Here is a 21,523-nt window from a genome sequence, read left to right on the forward strand (position 1 = left end):
GTCTGGGGTTAAGACGTTTGGCATTGCGGATGTATTCAAGGTTTTTGTGATCGGTCCAGACCAGGAACGGAACGGTGGACCCCTCCAGCCAGTGACGCCACTCCTCCAGGGCAAGCTTGACAGCCAACAGCTCACGGTTTCCAACATCATAATTGCGCTCTGCAGTTGAAAGCCGGCGAGAGAAAAATGCACAGGGGTGCAACTTGTTGTCCTCCTCTGCCCGTTGAGAGAGTATGGCCCCGACTCCCACGTCCGAGGCATCCACCTCGACAACGAACTGCCGGTCTGAATCCGGCATCTGGAGGATGGGGGCAGTGGTGAACCGGGCCTTGAGGGTATGAAAGGCTGTGTTGGCCTCTGGGGTCCAGAAAAAGGGGTGTTTGATGCTGGTCAGAGCTGTGAGGGGAGCGGCGACGGAGCTGTAGTTCCGGATGAATTTCCGGTAGAAATTGGCAAAACCGAGGAATTGCTGCAACTTCTTCCTATTCCCCGGAACTGGCCAGGAGGTAACTGCCGAGACCTTTGCAGGGTCCATCTGGATATTGCCTTCAGCGACGATGTATCCCAGGAATGACACAGTCTGAGCATGGAACTCGCATTTCTCCGCTTTGACATAAAGAGAATTCTCCAGGAGCCGTCGAAGAACCAGCTGGACATGACAGGTGTGTTCGGACAGAGTTCTGGAGAAAATTAAGATGTCGTCCAGGTACACGAAGACGAATTTATTCAGCATGTCCCGCAGCACATCATTCACCAGCGCCTGGAATACCGCTGGGGCGTTGGTGAGGCCAAATGGCATTACCAGGTACTCATAATGGCCGGTGTGGGTGTTGAATGCAGTCTTCCACTCGTCACCCTCCCTTACTCGGACTAGGTGGTAAGCATTTCTAAGGTCCAGTTTGGTGAAAATAGTGGATCCCTGGAGCAACTCAAAAGCAGAGGTGAGTAAAGGCAGAGGGTACCTGTTCTTCACTGTGACATCATTCAGACCTCGATAATCAATGCAGGGGCGAAGAGACCCATCTTTCTTTCCCACAAAGAAGAACCCGGCACCAGCAGGAGAGGAAGACGGGCGGATGAGTCCAGCTGCCAGGGAGTCCCTGATGTAATCCTCCATAGTTTTTCTTTCAGGAGGGGATAGTGAGTAGAGGTGACCTTTGGGTGGAGCAGTCCCAGGGAGGAGATCAATGGCACAGTCGTACGGACGGTGTGGGGGCAGAGATGTGGCTTTGGTCTTGTTGAACACCTCTCGGAGGCCATGGTAACATTCAGGGACATTAGAAATGTCGGGGGCAGTGCTGGGGGGTACTGAGCCGGGGGGCAGCGAGGCAGCACGCAAACAGGTCAGGTGGCAGGCATTTCCCCACTCTTTCACAGTTCCGGAGGCCCAATCGAGGTGAGGATTGTGAAGACGGAGCCAAGGATAGCCCAGGATTAGGGGTTGGCCTGGAGAGCTGAGCAGGTGGAAGCGGATGATCTCTCTGTGGTTTCCTGACACCATCATTGAGATGGGGGCTGTGATGCTGGTAACTGTGCCAATTACGTGACCGTCCAGGGCCCGGGCTGGAACAGGAGTGGACAAGCGATGGCTTTCCAAGCCCAGCTGACGAGCAAGTCCTGTATCAATAATGTTTGCTTCTGCGCCAGAGTCCACCAGGGCTGCCAGGGTGTGGGTGGAATCAGACAGGTGAAGACAGACTTGGATGAGGGGTTTACGGCTGATGGAGGGCTGAATGTTCATTGAGCTCATCCGGATTCCTCCTACATCTGGTGAGCTCTGGCTTTTGCTGGACAGGTGGCGACTCGATGACCATCACCACCACAGTACAGGCACAAGTTGGAGCTGATGCGTCGCTGGCGCTCTGCAGGGGTTAGGGAGGCGCGGCCGATCTCCATCGGTTCAGACTGATCCGGCTGGCTAGACGGTGTGGCAGGTGCGGACAGAAGGGCAGTTGGGACACTCCGTGTGCTGGTGGATGGACTCTGGCGCCCTCTCTCACGGCGGCGGGCCTGGATCCTGCGGTCGATGCGGACAGCCAGAGCAATGGCTTCATCAAGAGTGGGGGGTTGATCATGGGAAACCAGCTCGTCCTTTATGTAGTCCGCCAGGCTGTGGAGGAAGGCATCCACCAATGCTTCCATGTTCCAGGAGCTCCGACTTGCCACAGTTCGAAAGTCAATGGAGTAATCCGCAACAGTCCTTCTGCCTTGGCGAATACTCATCAGGGTCCGAGATGCCTCTGCTGTTGTGGATTCCAAATCGAATACCTTGAGCATCTCCTCTGCGAATAGGTTGAAGGTTGCACATGCTGGGGTCTGGCGCTCGAACTCCGCCGTTCCCCAGAGTCGAGCTCGGCCCGTCAGGTGAGTGATCACGTAACCGACCCTCGCTCCTTCAGTGGCAAAAGTCCTGGGTTGCAGGGTAAACTGGACACGGCAGCTCGTCAGGAACGCCCGTACCTGGGTTGGGTCGCCGCTGAACCGCTCTGGATTGCCGATCCTGGGTTCTGGGGCTCCGGCAGCCACGGCAGCAGTGGACTGGGCAGGAGACTCGGGTGCTGGGCCAGTGGGACCAGGCAGAGGAGAAAGGTTGGTGAGAAGTTGAATGATCATTGCAAGTTGTTGCTGTTGCTGCTGGAACTGCTGACGCTGTTGGTAGCCGGCTTGAAGTAGGGAGGCAATGTCAGTAGTGTTGCGGTTTACCTCTCTCTCTGTCTCTTCCAGGCGTTGCATGGCGGTGGGTGGTTCTGGTTCGTTGGTTTCCATGCTGGTTCGACCGTGCGCTGGGTCCATGTTTGGTCAGATCGTACTGTCAGACACCAAACAGGACGAGGACCACAAAAGCGTCACGTTCAAACGTTTATTTAAGGGTTGGGGTTAAGGGGGTTAAGGGGGTTTCAGGGGTTCCGGGGGGGGTACAGGAGTTCCAAGAGTCTGCGTGTGTGTGTTCCCCCAGTAGCCGAACAGCGATGGCAGGAGCTGGATGATCCGGGAAGTCCGGGGCTGGAGAACACAGAAGTAGTTGAGCGGGTCCGGGATCACAGGCAAAGAGTCAGAGGCGTTTTCCAAAACAGGCAGGTAACGGGTGCTGGTTGCAGACGATCTGACAAATGTGGACTGAAAAGCAAGGCTTTAAATACAGGGCATGATGAGTGGTGAATGCAGTGCAGCTGGTAGGTAAACGAGGGTGAGGCAGAGCAGAGCAGGAACAGGTGGAGGTCATCAGACTTCAATCAGCATGTGTTACCAGGCAGAGAGACAGCTCATGACATGTACAGTGTGTCTGTACATTGGACCATTCATGTATGGAGACAGAAGTATAACAAATGTATCGCAATATAATAATCTAGTATGTAAACTGCTTACTGTAAAAGCAGAACCTTTTTTAAAGAACAATTCTATTTTTGAGGAAAAAACTAGAAACATTGAATAGGTCCTAAACCTGTATTTTTTTCAAATTTGCAGCTTTATTTTCTTAGGTAAGATAAGTCAATGTTTTGGAAGTATTTTTAGTCATGCTAATAATGTAGTTAACCAATGTAAACAAATAAAACCTTATTGTTTTCTGTGACCATGCTGCACCATGTGGTAATTTGTCAAAATCACATTTTGCTCTTTCAAAAAACCGTCATTATAAAGACTGCAAGACATATTTATCTGTTTGGGAATAACAGAAAAAACTAAATTTTTGCATTAATACAAAGAGCCTTATTTGTTACTCAATTCTAACACATTAATAGCAAACACAGAACAACAATAAGGGATTTACCAAAGGGATATAGAGCCTATTCATGAATTAATGTTCAAATACCACATATTGTTTTTAAAAAAAAACTAAAAAAAAAGATAAAATTGGTCCAACTTGCATCAGAAGTAGATTTTGTACTTGAGCTCGCGCATACCGAATTTACGTGTCCAGTGTGCAATACTTGTGAGCTATTCAAGACAGGATGATGCTTTAAAAGATTGTGCGGCACCGTTTCCTCGATCAGCACCTGGCTGTGCACCAACTGCATGAATGCAAACGCCTGATATGACAACTATAACTAAACTTGATTATAAGTTTGTCTTAGGAACTCGAACTGGGCTTAAACATTTTAATTAACTAAACAAATAATATACATTTTGGAGTTAATATAACATTTAACTGCATGCTGATTTCCAATCAGCGAGACAATAGTGGTACATGTGCCTTAGGTTGCCGAACTCTGTCTAAAAACAACCGCTGGTCTGATCAGATTCTTGTTTATCAGGGTGGCATGGCGCTGCGTGGCCGATTAAATCACAGCTCCATTTTCAGAACAGCAGTAAAGCACATTGAAGGGACGACATCTCTCCACGCATCTAACTTTCTCCCGCTCCAGTCACAGCAGATGATCATCAGTACAGGAAGAAAGAGCGAGCGAGATAAGATTATCAATCTCATCTCTGTCGAGTGACTCACTGTAGGGGGCCGTGTGAGAAAAAACATCTGGAGAAGGTCGCGCATCGTTCCGTCTCCCATCTGCACGGCTGACTGCCGACGATCACAGGGTAAAGACTCACAGAGAATCATCACCATTTATCGACATAATGAGACATAGCGTCACATGTTCAGTATAGCACATCAGAAACGTGTGCTTCAATGTTTTTACTATTCAAGAAGCAGAGTTTGGTACTTAAAGGGATAGTTTACCCAGAAGTGAAAATTCTGTCATTTACTCGTTTTCCAAACCTGTATTAATCAATAATTCTTTCATTTGTTTCTTTATGAAATATCAAACAGTTCTGGGGCACCATTGACTACCATAGTCGGTTTTCGCCTACTGTGAAAGTCAAAAGTGTTCAGCAGAACAACAAACTTTATACAGGTTTGGAACAACTTGAGGGTGAGTAAATTATGACAGAATTTGGATGATCCATCCCCTTAAGATAAGGAGTTTGATTCCCAGGATTAAAACATTTGCCAAAGTGTAAAATGTACTGAATTTGATGACTAAGTTATTGGCCGTTGATGTTCTGCATACTGTATATGCAGATGTACGGCCTAAATAGGCATCCTACATACCTTGTCCTTTGACCAAACATTTTCTCAAGCACTTTACAATTTTTTTAACTTTTTAAACGCAATTGCTCTTTAGTTCTTTACACACACAGTTGCACGCACCTCAGCAGATGTAGCAGGTCATCCGGATAATGTTCGCGTACTGTTTCATGAATACTAAACATTCGGACATCCCAAACAAGCAGGAAAGGACCATCAGCAGAGAGCAACGGGGGAAAGTGCAGTGAAAAGGGGACCTGTGTCGCAGTCCAGTGTCTCAGACAGCCGATCAATATGTAAGTGGATGAAAGACAGCCCCGTTCCTGAAGCGAGCCAGCTGTTTACTAGTCTGAGAAAGCGCTGGAATGATCTAGTGATTGTGACAGGCCTCTCCAAGTCTGTAATACCTGAAAGTCTAAATAATGGATGAATGCAGAGTGCTGCCCTGCTCTTTGACTCCAACAGCAGAATCCCACACTGGGGGAAAGTGAGAATTGCTTGTTAAAGGTAGAGGGCAGACAGCCAGAGACAGATTATAAAAGACACATAACAAGGTAAACCTCATGAGGAACGTGGCGTGTTAACAAAGTTTCTTCGCTTCTAACAATTTACTTTAAAGAGACCACAACATCAAAGCCAATCCAACAACGTTTGATCTGTAGTTGCTGACGTGACAGTATTCAAACCTTATTTGAGATGTTGACAGCACAAATACCCTGATAAACCTGATCTAAAGAGAACATTTGCCAGTCTTGCACTACACTTCAAGCAGCCTATTCTGATCTGCAATCAGATTCATGTAAGTTCCTAGCCCAGTGCGTCCTAAAATGTCTTATTTTTGCTTGCAAAACAAGGTCTAGATATTCGATATTCATGATTTGCATACAGTATAAATGCAAATATCTAATTTCTCAATAAACTGAAAACCTCATTATGTCCTAAAGAGCAACCCTAAGCCATTAAATTCCCCAAACACGCATATGGTCTCTACTGTGGCTTTGGGGGTGACATTCCACAATGCTTGTAAAAAAATCTCCAACCTCCACACCTTCACATAGGTAGCCGGGTCACAAGCCACCAGCTGTGCAGTCCGTCTGCCACAGATCGGCCGTTTGCAAAATGTTAACAGTGAGAGTTCATCTCCCCTGAAGATCGGAGAAGGTATAAGCCAAGGCAAACTCCGCTCCCGGCTGAGAGGGTATTTTGAGTCCTGTTAAACAGTGGGTCCATAAAAGTTGCTAGTAGGCACTTTACCATCTGTACACATGGCCGAAAAAGAATGCATTTGAATATTTTTCACGCACGCTGAATCATGTGCCTCTAGACACCGCCGTGTCCTCTACAGCCTATTATAGCACACGTAGCACATTTATATTTTAATTTTCCTTTAAACATGACCCATCTGGGAGCAAGCTGTCGCAAATATTGTTAAAGATGAATGAGAATGTGTTATGATTTTTCATTTTTAGTTGCATTTATTTTTGCTAACTATTTCCGGCTGAGTTATTACTGTTCTGTGTGCGTTTGCTCAAAAATACACCACACAAACGTGCGCTAAAGCTGTTCATGAAGTGCTGATAAAGACCTTGACCTTGATGGCTGTGCATGCATGTGCGGTGCACGCTCAATGTGCAGGACAGTTTGGGTCCATTTGGCAAAAACACATCAAAGAGACCCGACAACATTAATATCAGACCGACCTGTTTCCGAGGTACTCTTCAAAGTTTTAGACTCGAACCCGCTCGGGTCTCGGATCGGATCTCAGGTTTTCGGGTCTACATGGACCCGTGAAGACCTCTGATAAGAAAAGGAGTTTCACATGCTCTACTAACAATATTTAAAGAGACAGTTCACCCAAAAATTTGAATTGTTTCATCATTTACTCACGCTCATATCATTCCAAACCTTTGTGACTTTCATTCTTCTGCCATTTCTCAAAATATTTTCATAAAGAGCTTTTGAACAACATGATTTAAATTTTAGAGTGAACTACCCCTTTAACACAGCACTACAAAACAGGAGAGGAGAGATCATGAGAAGACGGCTGTCGCTAATGCTAATGTGCGTGTTTCGAATGAAGAAAATCTACAGCGGGAGCAGTATTTACACGGACACTTATTAGCATCTCTGGGCCATCTTTCTGCAAGATAAATTGTGTTTGCTTATACTTTGGCTTGAAGGCTGAAGTACGTTATGTAAACTGCATTTAATGATGAGGCATGCATTAGTCAGTGAAATGGTAATGAGTTGAACACTAACCGTACTCATAATGCAAAATGTATCTTTAAGCTGCTTAAATATATTCTGTTGGGGATATTTCTGGCGTTCGAAAAATGGGTTTTTCTTAAACGCCCTAAATGAAACATTTTACATGAGCGATAATCTAAACCATCATCCCTGAGATCATAGACTCTAATGATTCTCATTATTTCATTTTCAGTGTTGATTCGCCATATGGCAGAGAAACTCTGCTGCAGGCATGATCCTGTATCCCGTTCGGGACTGCGAATCTCACCTGATTCTTCAAGTCTAATTTGGGGCACGGCCGCCCACCATTGAACGGCTTTTCACGTAGCCACTTAGATCTGATTTTCAGCCCGCTACCACAAGGGGCGCTGCAGGTCGACCACGCCGACCAGTCGCTCAGTTTGCAGTCCAGAGGGCAGGGCATGTGGCACACCTCTTCCGCCAGACCTGCGAGAGAGATGGTGTTGAGTAATCAGAGTGCTGGAGCCCCTGCCTTTCAAGATCCTGCCTAACAACGTTACAAGAAGCACCGGGTGCCTATGCTGAGACCTCTATCTAATTTACACTGACAGTTCAGGGCACCCCAAAGCTTCCTTTATGACTAATGACTGCTCGCCGGAGGAGGATTAGTAAGCCCTTTACAGAGAAAGAGAGAGAAAGGAACAGGTATACAAACCTGTTTCGCTGCAGAGGTCTGGGTTAACCAGTTGGTTTTGCTGGTCCAGACAGGCTACAGCCTGGTAACGCAGACCTTGACCGCAGTCGCGTGCCTCCCTGCGACCTCTCCAACCCTGGAGAGATCCTTGCTCCGGGGTCTCCAACAGAATACAAGCCGACCAGTTACCATACGGCCGAGACACAAACTCATCACATGGACATGGCTCAGACTCCACCAGAGGGTACAAGTCTTCTTTCTGACAACGGTCTTGTTTTCTGCTCCGCCCTGAAAGAGAAAAACGTGCAGATTAAAAAAGATGTGCGACGAATAACAGAGATCAGTCATGGGAAATTTTAGGTGCCAAAACAGCTCTTTTGCAGCAACATGAGATTCCAGACTGCACTCTGGGAGCGGGAGTGTGTAATATAGCTGTCTTTGAAAATGATTAAAACATTAATGATGTATAGATAACTGGGACTATTTTTCATTCTGCTGTCAACTGTGGCATGCTAAGTGCCACTGCAAACATCCCCGGGGAATCATTACCAAACTATTCTGGGAGATTGAAATGGAAACGGCTTTGAATTAAAAGTGACAAGCACAAAAAAACTGTTAACTTCAAATATTTATTTCAGTTAATGGTTTTAAAGAAATTTCTTAACAAAATAAATTTTATATTATTTACTTATCTTAATGTTGTTATAAACCGTAAAAAAACCGACTGAAATAAAAAAGGAAAAATGTCCTTGTGGATGTTCTCCGAGCAATAACAATGACTAGGGAATTTTGGAGCTTTCATGCTTCCAAAAGCACAATTAAATATTATAAAATTGCTTAAATGATTTCACTAGGGAATGTACCCTGTCCTGTGGGTTTTTAGTTCCGTTTTCTCACACAATGCTATGAGAAGATCTGGAAAACAGGTATGTAGCACTTTCATATTTTTGTAGAACTACCTGTGAGAATCTTTTTTAAGCTTGACAGATCCAGTTCCCATTTATTCAATTCACAAGTATTATTTAAAAGTCCTAGTGAAACAAAAAAATAAAATTCATGAAATAATGCAGCGTCCAATGTAAATAGCGTTTCTGTGGGTCATTCTCTTTTTTAAATGCATGTGCCATCACAATCTTAAATTAAGATCTGAAAATGCACTTCCGTTCATTGTTGGCTAGCCATCTCGAATGAGCTATGTTAGACGACATGGGCGGAGCATCCATTAACTCCTCCCCTTCAACTGTCAGTCTGCAGCCAGTTCCATTTCCAAATGCAATGGCTATTTTTCTCATTAAAAAATCTGTTTAACTCGGAAATGCATCAAAATACGAAGGTAAAAACTAACTTCCGGTTGAAAAGATTTGAAAAACTAAACAAAAATCTGTATTTCAAGAAAAAAGGAAGTCATGTAGGTTTGAAACAACATAATGGTGATATCATGTAATATTTGAGTAAATAATAAAAGAGGCTCAGTTCTGTCACAGGTGTATATCAGCATTGACTTTGTTTTGGATTTAACAAAGATAATCTCTTTTCTCTCTCTCTCTCTCTCTCTCTCTCTCTCTCTCTCTCTCTCTCTCTCTCTCTCTCTCTACTTTCCTAATTCACTTATATACAAACACAGACCCACACCACTTTCATGTTCAGCGGACCGTATACATCTAATTTATCTAATGAGCAGAGAAATGAATAGATTCCACATCATAAAGGATTCTGTTTAAGAGGCTATTAGCTCCTCTTTGCACACTTCACTTCTCGGAACATTTCAAATTAGTCATGTCCATTAGACACGATGAAGATTATTAGGTTATAAATAAAAGGATGAGAGGTGCTTCTTTCAGACATGCCATCTATGACACTGCGGACTAACGTTCAACAGGGTCCACGGGCCTGTCAAGGACAATAACATCATCCTATTAAACCTGGACAATTATGTACAGGAATGCTGAAAAGCCATTACAGGTGACCAAGAGCTGAAACACTGTGGGTTTGCTTTGATGTCAAGGATTCAGATGTCATGTACGCTTGATATATTAAATGAAGGGTTCTGCTGTGATGTGTGAATAAAATTTGCACGATTTGCTGACAGCTCAGCATTAAAGACAACACTGATGAAAAACCATTGTTCTTTCATTGGGTTAAAAGTGCCACCTCTCCAACTGTTCAGTCAATGAAGGCCATTAAAAAACAATGAGAATGTATAAATAATGTTGCAGAATATGTATATGGATCCACATGTAAGGAAATATGTACAGTAAACTGGTAATTGTTGAATATAAAACCAGTTGCATACGTTAAAATGATCACACACCCTGATGTGGTAATGCAGCCAAAATGCAATGCCATAGGTCTGCGTTAAATATCAATAAGTCAAAACAGAACAGCTTACTAAATGAGTTTATTTGAAAATATAAAATACAGTATTTATACAGTATAAAGATGAATGCCAAGATTAATATATGTCTATATTAAAAAAGCCATTCAAATGTGTCCGTGTGTGTGTTCCCACAAATCTGAGAAAAACCTCCCTCTGGGGACGTTCTCATTTGTAAAAACACTATAAAAATATAGAAAAGGCAAAGGTTTAGGTTATAGTGCAACTGGGGTTTCATGGTAAACTGTTTTTAAGATACTACAGCTGAAGTATCACAATAACATCACAATCACAATGCTGTTCATAATTGAAATTTACAAAATAAACCAAATTTCCTTAATACCCAGATCTAAATGAAACATTTTGTATTTATCATATTAAACTGTAATATACTGCATACTATAGTTAACACTAAATAATCTGTAAATCAAATACGGTAGTATACTTTAATATTTTCTATGGTAAGACAGTGTCTAGGAATTTACTTGTTTACTGTAGTAAATATTAAAGTACACTAGAATTTTGGTAATGTGAAAACTAATTCAAATTTGTGTCAAATGTGACCCTGGGGCGTGTTACAGAAAGATTGTAACTTGAAAATCTTATCCGATCTGTTCGGTAACCGTGGTAATTTCAGTTAGGACCTCATTTAAGACAAACTCTATTACAGAACAGCACTTCCTAAGTGCATAATCTTATCCTAAATACAGAAAGGAAAGGGGTATTACAGCGTCTTGACAAATATTTCTATAAACGGTCTTAACTTTAGGACAACCCCACAGCTATCCTAACTTCAAAATTGTTTAAAAACTAACACAAAAACTAAACGCTTACAATTAAATCTCCCTTGCCAGTAGACAGCTTTCTTTTTTGTTTCGGTTGCTGGGTGGTAAACTTTACAGTTTATACGGTTACACTTCAGACACATTATGGGCCCGCTACCCTGTCTTTGTCTTCGTGAGTCAACAAAGGTGAAAACTTACCAAATAGTATCGGCTTTGCCTTTCCTACCAAACTTATTAAAGTTTCTTTTTCCGTGGCAATAAAATTAAAAGCTCGCCGGTTTTGTTTTTGTTTCCCTCATCAGCAGCTCGCGCAGTGTTGGTTGCTTGGTAACAGACCGAAAGTGGATTGAGCTTGATGGTACAATTTAGGATTTCCTTACTAGAGAAGGATACGATTTTGTAAGATAGGATAGGAATCCAATATCAAGTTAAGATTTGCTTCTGTATTTCGAATTTGTGAAAAAAAACTGATTTTACATATCATATCTTAAGTTAAGACCTAAGATAGGAAACTTTCTGTAATACCAGTCTTAAGTAGCATGGGATCATTTTTAGTAATAGCCAAAAAAAATTTTGAATGGGTAGTTAAAGATTTTTACAGTGTGAAATCACCATCAGTGTGTTGCAACATTACTGACAGTCTGCTCCCTGCTTTCACTGCACACCGATGCGTGTGTGTGTGTGTACGCATTTGTTATATACATATACACAGCACACACACGCACGCATGCACACACACACACACACACACACATAGGTGTGCAGTGAAAGAAGGAAGCAGACTGTCAGTAAGGTTGCAGCGCACTGACGGTGATTTCCCACAGTAAGGATGTTTTCTATCACTGGCCGCCTCTGAACACCAAAAACAGCTGGAGGCTGGCAAACACTCAGCAGGGAGTCTTCTGGACAACAGTCAGAGAGTACGTTTCTCTTTTCCACACCTCTCTGACATTACCCATCATTCTCTCCCATTCTCTCTCTCTCTCTCTCTCTCTCTCTCTCTCTCTTTTAGGATCAAATCTGACATTTTAGGGTTTGATCGCCTTTGATGTGGGAATCATCAGGTATAGCAGGCCTTTGAAAGTCTACCTGATACGGCGAACATGCCATGTTGTAAGATGTTCGGGATCTAAATGATGCCAATCATGATTTTTACAGGAACAAACTACACTTAAGCAGAAAGTGAAACCCTGCAGTAATGCAATAATAGACATCTGAAATCTGCCTGTAGAGAAGTTTACAGCACGGCTCTGGTATCTAATGATGGACAGAACTGTCATAACAAGTTGGCTTTCAGCAGTAATGCTAACAGAATAAAAAAGAGAAACATTCAGATATAGGGGACAGCAAATGAAACAATGAAGGTAAATTCTCTTATAACTAGGCACCATACACACACTTAAAATAATGTCTATTTCCAAATGTACTCTATTTCTCAATTGTGACACTCTTGAATTCATTTGGCATGAGCTTACTAAAACTCTGCCACTAATTTGTGTCTGTACTTGTCAGGATTTCAACAAGCTTTTCGGCTTTAGCATTTTCATATTCATGTATTCACTAGACCAAAACCCCAGTGACGGCCATGAATGAAGGCATTAAAGCTTGTTCTTTGATTTCCTCAAACAGTAACTATTGCTTTTTGATAACTCATTCCCGCTCTCTTCAACACATACACATTTTTTAAGGTACTTGTATTTAAAAATGGAGATGTAACATGTAAAATGTGATTTTTCGTTGATAAAATGTTATATGAAGATTCAGCGAAAAGGGAAGCAACCATCTATTCATCGAAACATTATGGCTCTTGGGTTATTACAAAACAGTTTTGAAGCATTACAGAAATGTCAGCTACTGGCAAACCAATGGCTAATGTGGGGCCGGATGACCTTTTATGACTGAAGGATGGTCAAGCAGAGCAGATAGGGCAGAAGACTTGTTTCGGTAACCTGTTTGGAAATTACAATTATTATTACTATTTTGTGTGGTGCCTCAAGTGGTACTGAAGTTAAACATCCTACTTTATTCTCTTTCCATCTACAGCAGTGGCCAAAAGTGATGCCCACCTTTGGAAAACTGACATATGTTATTACTCAAAACTATAACTCAAAACTTGTGCATGTATTTTGATGTCAACTGAACCTCAGCTTTGAGATATCATTAAAAGGATCAACAAAATTCTAAAAAATTATAAATGATGCTTCATTTCCATTGAGCTTTTTGTTTTTGAGCATTTTTTTGTATATACCAGTAACATATCTTTTGATATGTTGTAGTTTGCCTTTTATTGTCTAATAAAAACATTTAAATATTACTGTTTTGTCAAGATTGTAAAATACTGTAGACACGAAATACCTCATTTTAAATCTAACCTGAGAGGGCATTAAAAGGTATGCCCCCCTGTACATCACATATGGCCACTGCTGTTTGTTTGTGAAATAGACATATAACATTTCTTTACAGCATTTAATTTCTGCTTTATAAATAAACTCTTTCTGACTGAAAAGCTACATCCCCCTTACTTATCAAAGTGTGCTCAGTGGTTCAGAGATCGCCCTTGTTGCAGACCTGGGCCCCACCCTGATCTTTAATCACCATGACACATCATCTCATAACTTTTTCTCATTAATTTAATAAACAGAGGCAGTTTCTCACCTGTCAGGGTGCGTTTACGGGTACGTCGGCTCCCGCAGCCAGTGCACTCTGTGAATTCAGACCAGGCGTTGAAAGTGCAGTCATCCCTGCATGGCACCCAACAGCTCCTGAAGCGTGACGGCATCGGCCCGGCCCACCGCAGACACTCGGACACAGCGGCTACTTCATCGTACTCGTCCACACAGCTTACTCCTATGAGGAGACACATACAGTATACAGGCTATAATTCAATAGCTACAGTCATTTAAACCCTCTAAAATATGATAAAAAGCTGCACAGAGGCAAACCGGAGTTACTACACATTATGGTCTTAGTCTTAGACTATGATCTGTCTTGTGGCAAAAAGATTTGGCTTTTACTATAATTACTTTTAAAATTGCAGTAACTACCAAAATCACACTAAAGCTCCTCATCTCCATTCCCCGTTTTGCCTTTAATATACTTCTATCCACATAAATCCAATCAGCGTCAATAAAAGAATAGAAAATGTTGCGCTTTCTCAGTTTTTCAAACACAAGATAACAAATTATTGGAAACTGCTGCTTAAAGCACTGTGACTAAAAGACATAAACTTTTCTCCATGATTGTTTCCTCCACAGTGCTGATGTAAGATCGTCTCAGTCCTCCTCTGCATCAATGGCACTCAAGGACGATAAATGATACGCTCGGCAAATGTGAAGCCGGCTGTTACCTTTTCAGCATACTGCTGCACCCAATCCACCCACAAGGTGATGTATTCCTAGCAGACAGCGGAGATTGTGCAGAGGACTTTTTGCTCACTGACTTAAATTTGCCAGTCTGCCTTACACGGTGACATGTTTTGACACAGTCCTCCACACTGTGGCAAGATTCCACTCAGCGGAGGCTTTTCATGAGAGTTCAGTTAACACAGGTGACACTTGAAGAAAACTTTTCTAACTAAATGGCAAAGCTTATTACTAACATTGTTTGACAGTGAATGTGGTTTAAAAATACAATTACAGCGGACTGTAAACGTTCCTAAGGATGTATTACATTGACTTTACCATATTTGAAGGGTGCTACAGTAGTGGCCAAACTTAAACCTTGGACAATTTACTTTTTATTTAATTAAATATTCTTAAAATGTATTAAACAATGTATTTATGTCAAATAGTTGTACTTGGGGTATAAACTAAAGCTCAGCTTTGAGAAGAATTTTAAGGTGCAGCATGTTCTTACTCCAAAGCGATCTTACAGCAAGATCTACTCACCAAAATGCAATTTAATACAAATACAGTAACTATGTCTTCAGAGGTGTATAAAGACATTACACAATGAAGCTTTATGTTTTTATTACCTTTATGAGCTATTTCTACCTTTGTACAGCACGGGTCCCCTTACATGGAATTCGCCATGTTGGAGATTTAGCAAAGCTTATACGCACCACATCTGCGTATAAGTTTATAAAGATACAGTGATGTCCAAAATTGTTTCCAGAAAATCAAGTATTTCTCACAGAAAAGTATTGCATTAACACATGCTTTGCTAAACACATGTTTATTCCCTTTGTGTGTATTGGAATAAAACAAAAAAAGGAGGGAAAAAAGCTAATTTGACAATGTCACACAAAACTCCAAAAATGGCGTGGACAAAATCATTGGCACCCTTAACTTAATATTTGGTTGCACACCCTTTGGAACAAATAACTGAAATCAATCGCTTCCTATAACCCTCAATAAACTTCTCACACCTCTCACCCGGAATGTTGGACCACTCTTCCTTTGCAAACTGCTCCAGGTCTCTCATATTGGAATGGCGCTTTTTCCCAACACCAATTTTAAGATCTCTCCACAGGTGTTCAATGGGATTTAGATCTGGACTCATTGCTGGCCACTTCAGAACTCTCCAGCGCATTTTTTCCATCCATTTCTGGGTGCTTTTTGAAATATGTTTGGGGTCATTGTCCTGCTGGAAGATCCACGATCTCGGACTCAATCCTGACACTGGGCCCTGCATTGCGACCCCAAATCCTTTGGTAATCCTCAGATTTCCTTATACCTTGCACACAGTCAAGGCACCCAGTGCCAGAGGCAACAAAACAACCCCAAAACATCTTTGAACCTCCACCATATTTTACTGTAGGTACTGTGTTCTATTCTTTGTAGGCCTCTTTTTGTTTTCGGTAAACTGTAGAATGACGTGCTTTAACAAAAATCTCTATTTAGGTCTCATCTGTCCACAAGACGTTTTCCCAGAAGCATTTTGGCTTACTCAAGTACATTTTGGCAAACTGTAGTTTTTTATGTCTCTGTGTCAGCAGTGTGGTCCTCCTGGGTCTCCTGCCATAGCATTTCATTTTATTTAAATGTCGACGGATAGTTCAAGCTGACACTGATGCACCCTGAGCATGCAGGACAGCTTGAATTTCTTTGGAACTTGCTTGGGGCTGCTTATCCACCATCCAGACTATCCTGCGTTTGCATTTACATTTAGGCATTTGGCAGACACTTTTATCCAAAGCGACTTACATCGCATTATCCTATACATTTTACATTGGTATCTGCAATCCCCTGGGATCGAACCCAGAACCTTGCGATGTTAAGGCAATGCTCTTACCACTGAGCTACAGCGCCATGGGTTGCAAACTTCTTGATAATGTTGCGCACTGTGGACAAAGGAACTTCTAGATCTCTGGAAATGGACTTGTATCCTTGAGATTTTTGATATTTTTCCACAATTTTCATTCTCAAGTCCTCAGACAGTTCTCTTCTCGTCTTTCTGTTGTCCATGCTAAGTGTGGTAAGAGCATTGCGTTAACAACGCAAGGTTGTGGGTCATTTTTGGAATTTTGTGTGACATTGTCAAATTAGCTTTTTTCCCTCCTTTTTTTGTTTTGTTCCGATACACACAAAGGGAATAAACATGTGTATAGCAAAACATGTGTTAATGCAATACCTCTCTGTGAGAAATACTTGATTTTCTGGAACAATTTCAGGGGTGCCAACTATTTTGGCCATGACTGTATAGTTTGTTTAGAATTAGGAGAATGACTGCAAAATATTACTACATGAGGACCAACACATATTAATAACTGATCAAATTGTTCTTCTAGCTGAATTGGTAGATTGTAGCTTAATTGTCAATGTATGTAAATATAAAGTACTTTATTCAGTGTATGCATGATTTCTAGTGAGCTTTTGGATGTATGGATGTATATCCATATTCTATGATAGGCATTTCCGTCAAAAAACAACAAATGTAACTCATAGTTAGTTCAGCTGCTTTTTTTACTCCAGTAACTAAAGTAACTGGACCAGTAACAGTTCAGAGCTAGTTGATGGTAAATTATCTTTAAACCATCGGGTGCTATAGGCTTATGAGACAGCATATCGTGAAGTTCCACACACAAGGCTTTATCACACTCTGGGATTTTTCTATTCATATTATCTTACATTGTCCACTCAGCTGTTGTATAAAGCAGCATCACACTTGCAATCATGCTGTTGTACTGAATATGAGCACAGCTAGACTGTGAAGTATAGCTGAATTTGATCAAAGCTGTTGATAAAATCGTCCCAGACAACCTCTGGTTTTAATATGCAAGCTTTAATATACTTGTAATTGCAAATTCAACTGAACATAAGTGGCTCAGCAGGGTTTGGAACGATATAATATCATAAATGCAAAGCTGAGTAGTGCCAAATTCAATAAAGAATTCCTCAGAAGCCGCTCGTATTTTATTACTTACCAGTATTCATACAGAGACTATTGACAGGGTGTCTAATAGAGCCTTGCCTTTTGTTACACTAAATGAATCGAGGAGATCTATTCTGAACTAATTCAACACAGCGTCTTTGCAGACTGACAAACGCTACTGCGTTACACCTTGTTAACCAAGCTACAGAAAAAGCTGTTCAGGAGTCTTTGTGCATTAAACCTTCAAACAGTCAAGGATTAAAGGAATATTGTGTACAAAAGCAGAGAAAGTAATAAATGAAGAAAAGAATAGTCACCAAACAGTCAACATTCTCAGATCTATAAAGTAATGATGCCCGTGGAAATGCTGATAATGTATTATTGTCTTTTGCTTATTGTAAAGTTTTTCCTTTTTAAAAAAAGATTAATACACCCGCTCTAAGCTTGTTGGGCTTCTATAGTCAGTCAGGCTAAGGTTGGTAGAATTAGTGGGATTTTGGAGTACAAGTAATACTTAATTAAGCCCATAACAAAGCCACACATTCTCATATTAAGAAAATCATTTTGCCAGCTAACCCCAACAAAGTACCATAAAGTATCTAGTATTACCATTTGTTTTGAAAATTTACCACAGTTCTAATAGGACACGTACATTTTATTTTGTCCTATCTGCATTCTGATTTTTTTACTGATACATTATAACTTTATGTACACAGATGAGATTCAGCTCTTTTATCCCATGAATCTATTTCTTTGATTTAGAGGTTCACCTGCTGGTTAGATAAACCTGTTTACAAACAGCCTGTAAGAGTTGCATACGTTTATCCCCACAGTTTACACACAGAGTAACATCGATAATAGAGCTTAATGCATTGATTCAGATTTGCAAGAAACAATCACGATCCCCCCAGATTTGTGTCTGACAGGGTTTGACCGCAGGACAGGAGGATCATTTGACTTTAGAACAAAGACATTGAAACTGTTAAGACCCTTAAATCATATCCGTGTGGCTGTCACCTTCCACACAGCAATGTCATGGTCTAAGAAAGTGACCCTGTGATGTCTTTCAAGAGGAACAGCTGTAGAAACATGACTTTAACACATCTTATTGATTCCTATTTGAATTTCAAATCTTGCTCTCTGACCAGATCGTTTGCTCTTTCGGATCAGAGCAACGTGGGTGGAGATGAGGGATGCTGTAAATATTACATAAAATACACCACAAATTACCACAAGTATTTACTTTTAATATGCTTACAAAGCTAAATTAGTCTACAGTACATACAGTATATACAGAATCAACACAATAATAAAAGAGAATACTGTATATACAGTAGTATATAATAAACCATAAAATACAAAACTTTCCAGTATTGTTTAAAATTGTTTGTTTAATCCTAATTCAGCTTCAAATGTTGAAGGTCCAGTGTGTGAAATTTAGCGGCATCTAAAGGTGAGGTTGCTAATTGCAACCAATGGCTCACTCCATCTCGACATCGAACTAAGATGTTGTTACGTTGTTGCTTCTTTGCAGAAGGACATAACGTATTTACGAAACACACCCTGTGGAGCAGTTAGTCCGTTTAGGGCTATCGTAGAAAGAACACGATGAATTCCATATAAGGAGACCTGCAGTGTATGTAGATAGAAATTGTCACGGTGTGTGGACAGAACCCAAACGCAGGCAGCAGAGTTAAATAACAAAAACTTTAATTAAACAAAAGACCCTCGATGGGGAGAACATGATCTAAAACAAGACAAAAGTGTAAACTAAAACTTCCCACATGGGGAACAAAACAAACAAAGTCCTTTGAATAGTAAATCAACAAAATCCACAAACTTAGAACAGGAACAAACACGATAATCCATAGACAGGAATAATCCAACAAGGTGACGTGAGGAGGTACGATAATGACGAAATGACAATGAACCGACAAGGGACAGAGGGAAAACTGGGGCTTGATAAAGGGAAACACTAACAAGGACTGATGACACAGGGAGAGTGGCCACAGGTGACAACGATGAAACACTAAGGGAAAGCTAACAGGAGGATTGCACGAGGCAGGTGAGGGGACTGAAACACTAAGGGAAAGATGGATCAGGGCTGGAGACAAGACTAACACTAATGGACTGCAAACAGGGAAACAAGGGGGCGGGGCTAAAGGACGTGACACCGGAGAGAGAGCATGGCTTCTCAAACCAAAACAATGCTCTTTCTCCACACAAAACACATGGGTCTGACATGATCCTGCCACAAGACTTGAAAACCAAGACAAGGAGAGGCAGGATCATGATAGAAATAGCTTATTCTAAGATAAAAAAAGAATGCTTCATTATATAAGGTCTTATACACCTCTGAAGAATAATTATGTATATTATATTGCATTTATGTCAATAGATCCTCCAACAAATTACACATTGGACCATTAAATGCTTTCTTGAGATTGTTTGTCTTTTCATTTTACTCGCCTCCCATTGTAGAACTCTGATTCTCCCCTCTCTCTCTCTCTCTCTCTCTACTACCGTCCCATTTTTTTCTCACCCTTGTTCCCTTTTCCCACAATCCCCTAGAGACAGAAAGGTTGATGGTAGTGACATTCTGATTGGAGCGTCAGGTTGCCCATTTTTAGCACAATTATTTCCCCTCGCTCCATTCAATTCATCTCCACTCCCAATTGTTAACATTTTATTCTTATCTCGTCTCATGACAGGGACCATCTTAATAATGCAGCCACTTACAAAGGTGACAATGTTTGCTGACTACTCAAAAGGACACTGCAGAGAACTTTTTATGGCCCTGAAAAGACTCTGTCACACTTGCCAGCTAAGCTCTTCAGCACTCATTAACTGCACACACCGAAAGCACAAAAAATCCAGAACATTCCTCGTTTCATTAGAGTAACCCTTTCACGTGCTGCTAATATTACTGCTTCGATATGTGGGGATCTAAGCCCAATTAAATGGCTAGTGGAGTTCTCCACAATGGCAAGGGCACTGTTGAAAGCGCTCCTGTAGTCACCCCATAATAACATGAATTGATTAAATAAGACGTTTCAATCCATAATGCGAGTATGCTTAGCATCACTCGTATGCTCACAGCATCATGTGTATTGGTAGCAAGTCTTCATACTTGCTCTGCAACAGCAGTGTAAGCAGATCTAGTACAGTTTAATGCATTGACATGTCATGATCACTAACATGTATCCCAAGGTTTTAAGTCCTACCTTTAAGGTGTTGTTTACCAAGGGACATAACAACATTAATGTAGACTGAACAGTCACAGATGTTTACAAACAGCTTTTAATGTGACTCATCCAATCAGAATTTAACAGGCACTATCCAATTCATGCAAAACACAACCCATGTAACACCTGCAGTGTAGACAGCATTCTTGACTGTAACAGATGCGTTCAGGTTTTGATGCGTCTTGGTGTTCGCTGTCAGCATAGATAGGCCGTTAAAGGACATATTGACAGCAATGAAATTGTACTGTTTCCACTGTTCCAGGAGATGCATCAGTTCCACTATCTGCACACCCATTGGTAGTTGCTGCATTATGTCACTGCTCATTTGCATAACATTTGACTTAAGTATCGCTATCAACTCACAAAGTCTCAAGACACCAACCCTCGCAGAAAACAAATGAGTTGTGGCTGCAAATCTGTATACGGAAGCTCAATATGCGTGTGGTTCGTGTAAGTTTTGCAAAGGTGTCTGTCTTTCTGGTTCATTTAGTGTAATTTACTGCATCGCCTTCTATACACCAGTTATTTATTTTTGAGGATGCTGATAGAGCATGCGTTCACAAACCTCGTCGGCTGGCTTATTTGCATCCGTATGGCAAGAAGAGTTTGTGTTCGTCTCAAGCCACCCCTCCACATGAGAACGCCGACCGTAATCAAATTACAGCAGCTGGGGAGCCTGCCTGAAGTTAAACAATAAATCATCCAGGTACATAAACAACCTGCGTAATTTTTAATCACCAGACTAAAGTAAAAACAAGAGCTTATTGCGGTCGCAATATTCCCTGATGGATTTTGTGGAGCAAAAAGCAGGAACGAATCGGCAAACATTTGTAAATAACCCAGGATTTATTGTTGGCTTTAATTCATGCGCTGTGTTGGAGA

At 41.5% G+C, this 21,523-nt stretch overlaps 1 protein-coding gene across 1 annotated transcript in view; it reads right to left on the minus strand.

Moving 5' to 3' along the window:
• Positions 1-21,523, minus strand: part of thsd7ba (thrombospondin, type I, domain containing 7Ba) — a gene marked incomplete at its 5' end in the record, with an annotated part of 151,091 nt that overhangs the window by 34,122 nt on the left and 95,446 nt on the right. The window contains 3 exons of the mRNA XM_079463917.1: positions 7,539-7,717; positions 7,947-8,213; positions 13,740-13,931. Of these exons, the coding sequence (XP_079320043.1) occupies positions 7,539-7,717; positions 7,947-8,213; positions 13,740-13,931 (638 nt within the window). The remainder of the gene's footprint in view (positions 1-7,538; positions 7,718-7,946; positions 8,214-13,739; positions 13,932-21,523) is intronic.

Source organism: Barbatula barbatula, assembly GCF_947034865.1.
Source record: "Barbatula barbatula genome assembly, chromosome: 9".
Lineage (NCBI taxonomy): Eukaryota > Metazoa > Chordata > Actinopteri > Cypriniformes > Nemacheilidae > Barbatula > Barbatula barbatula.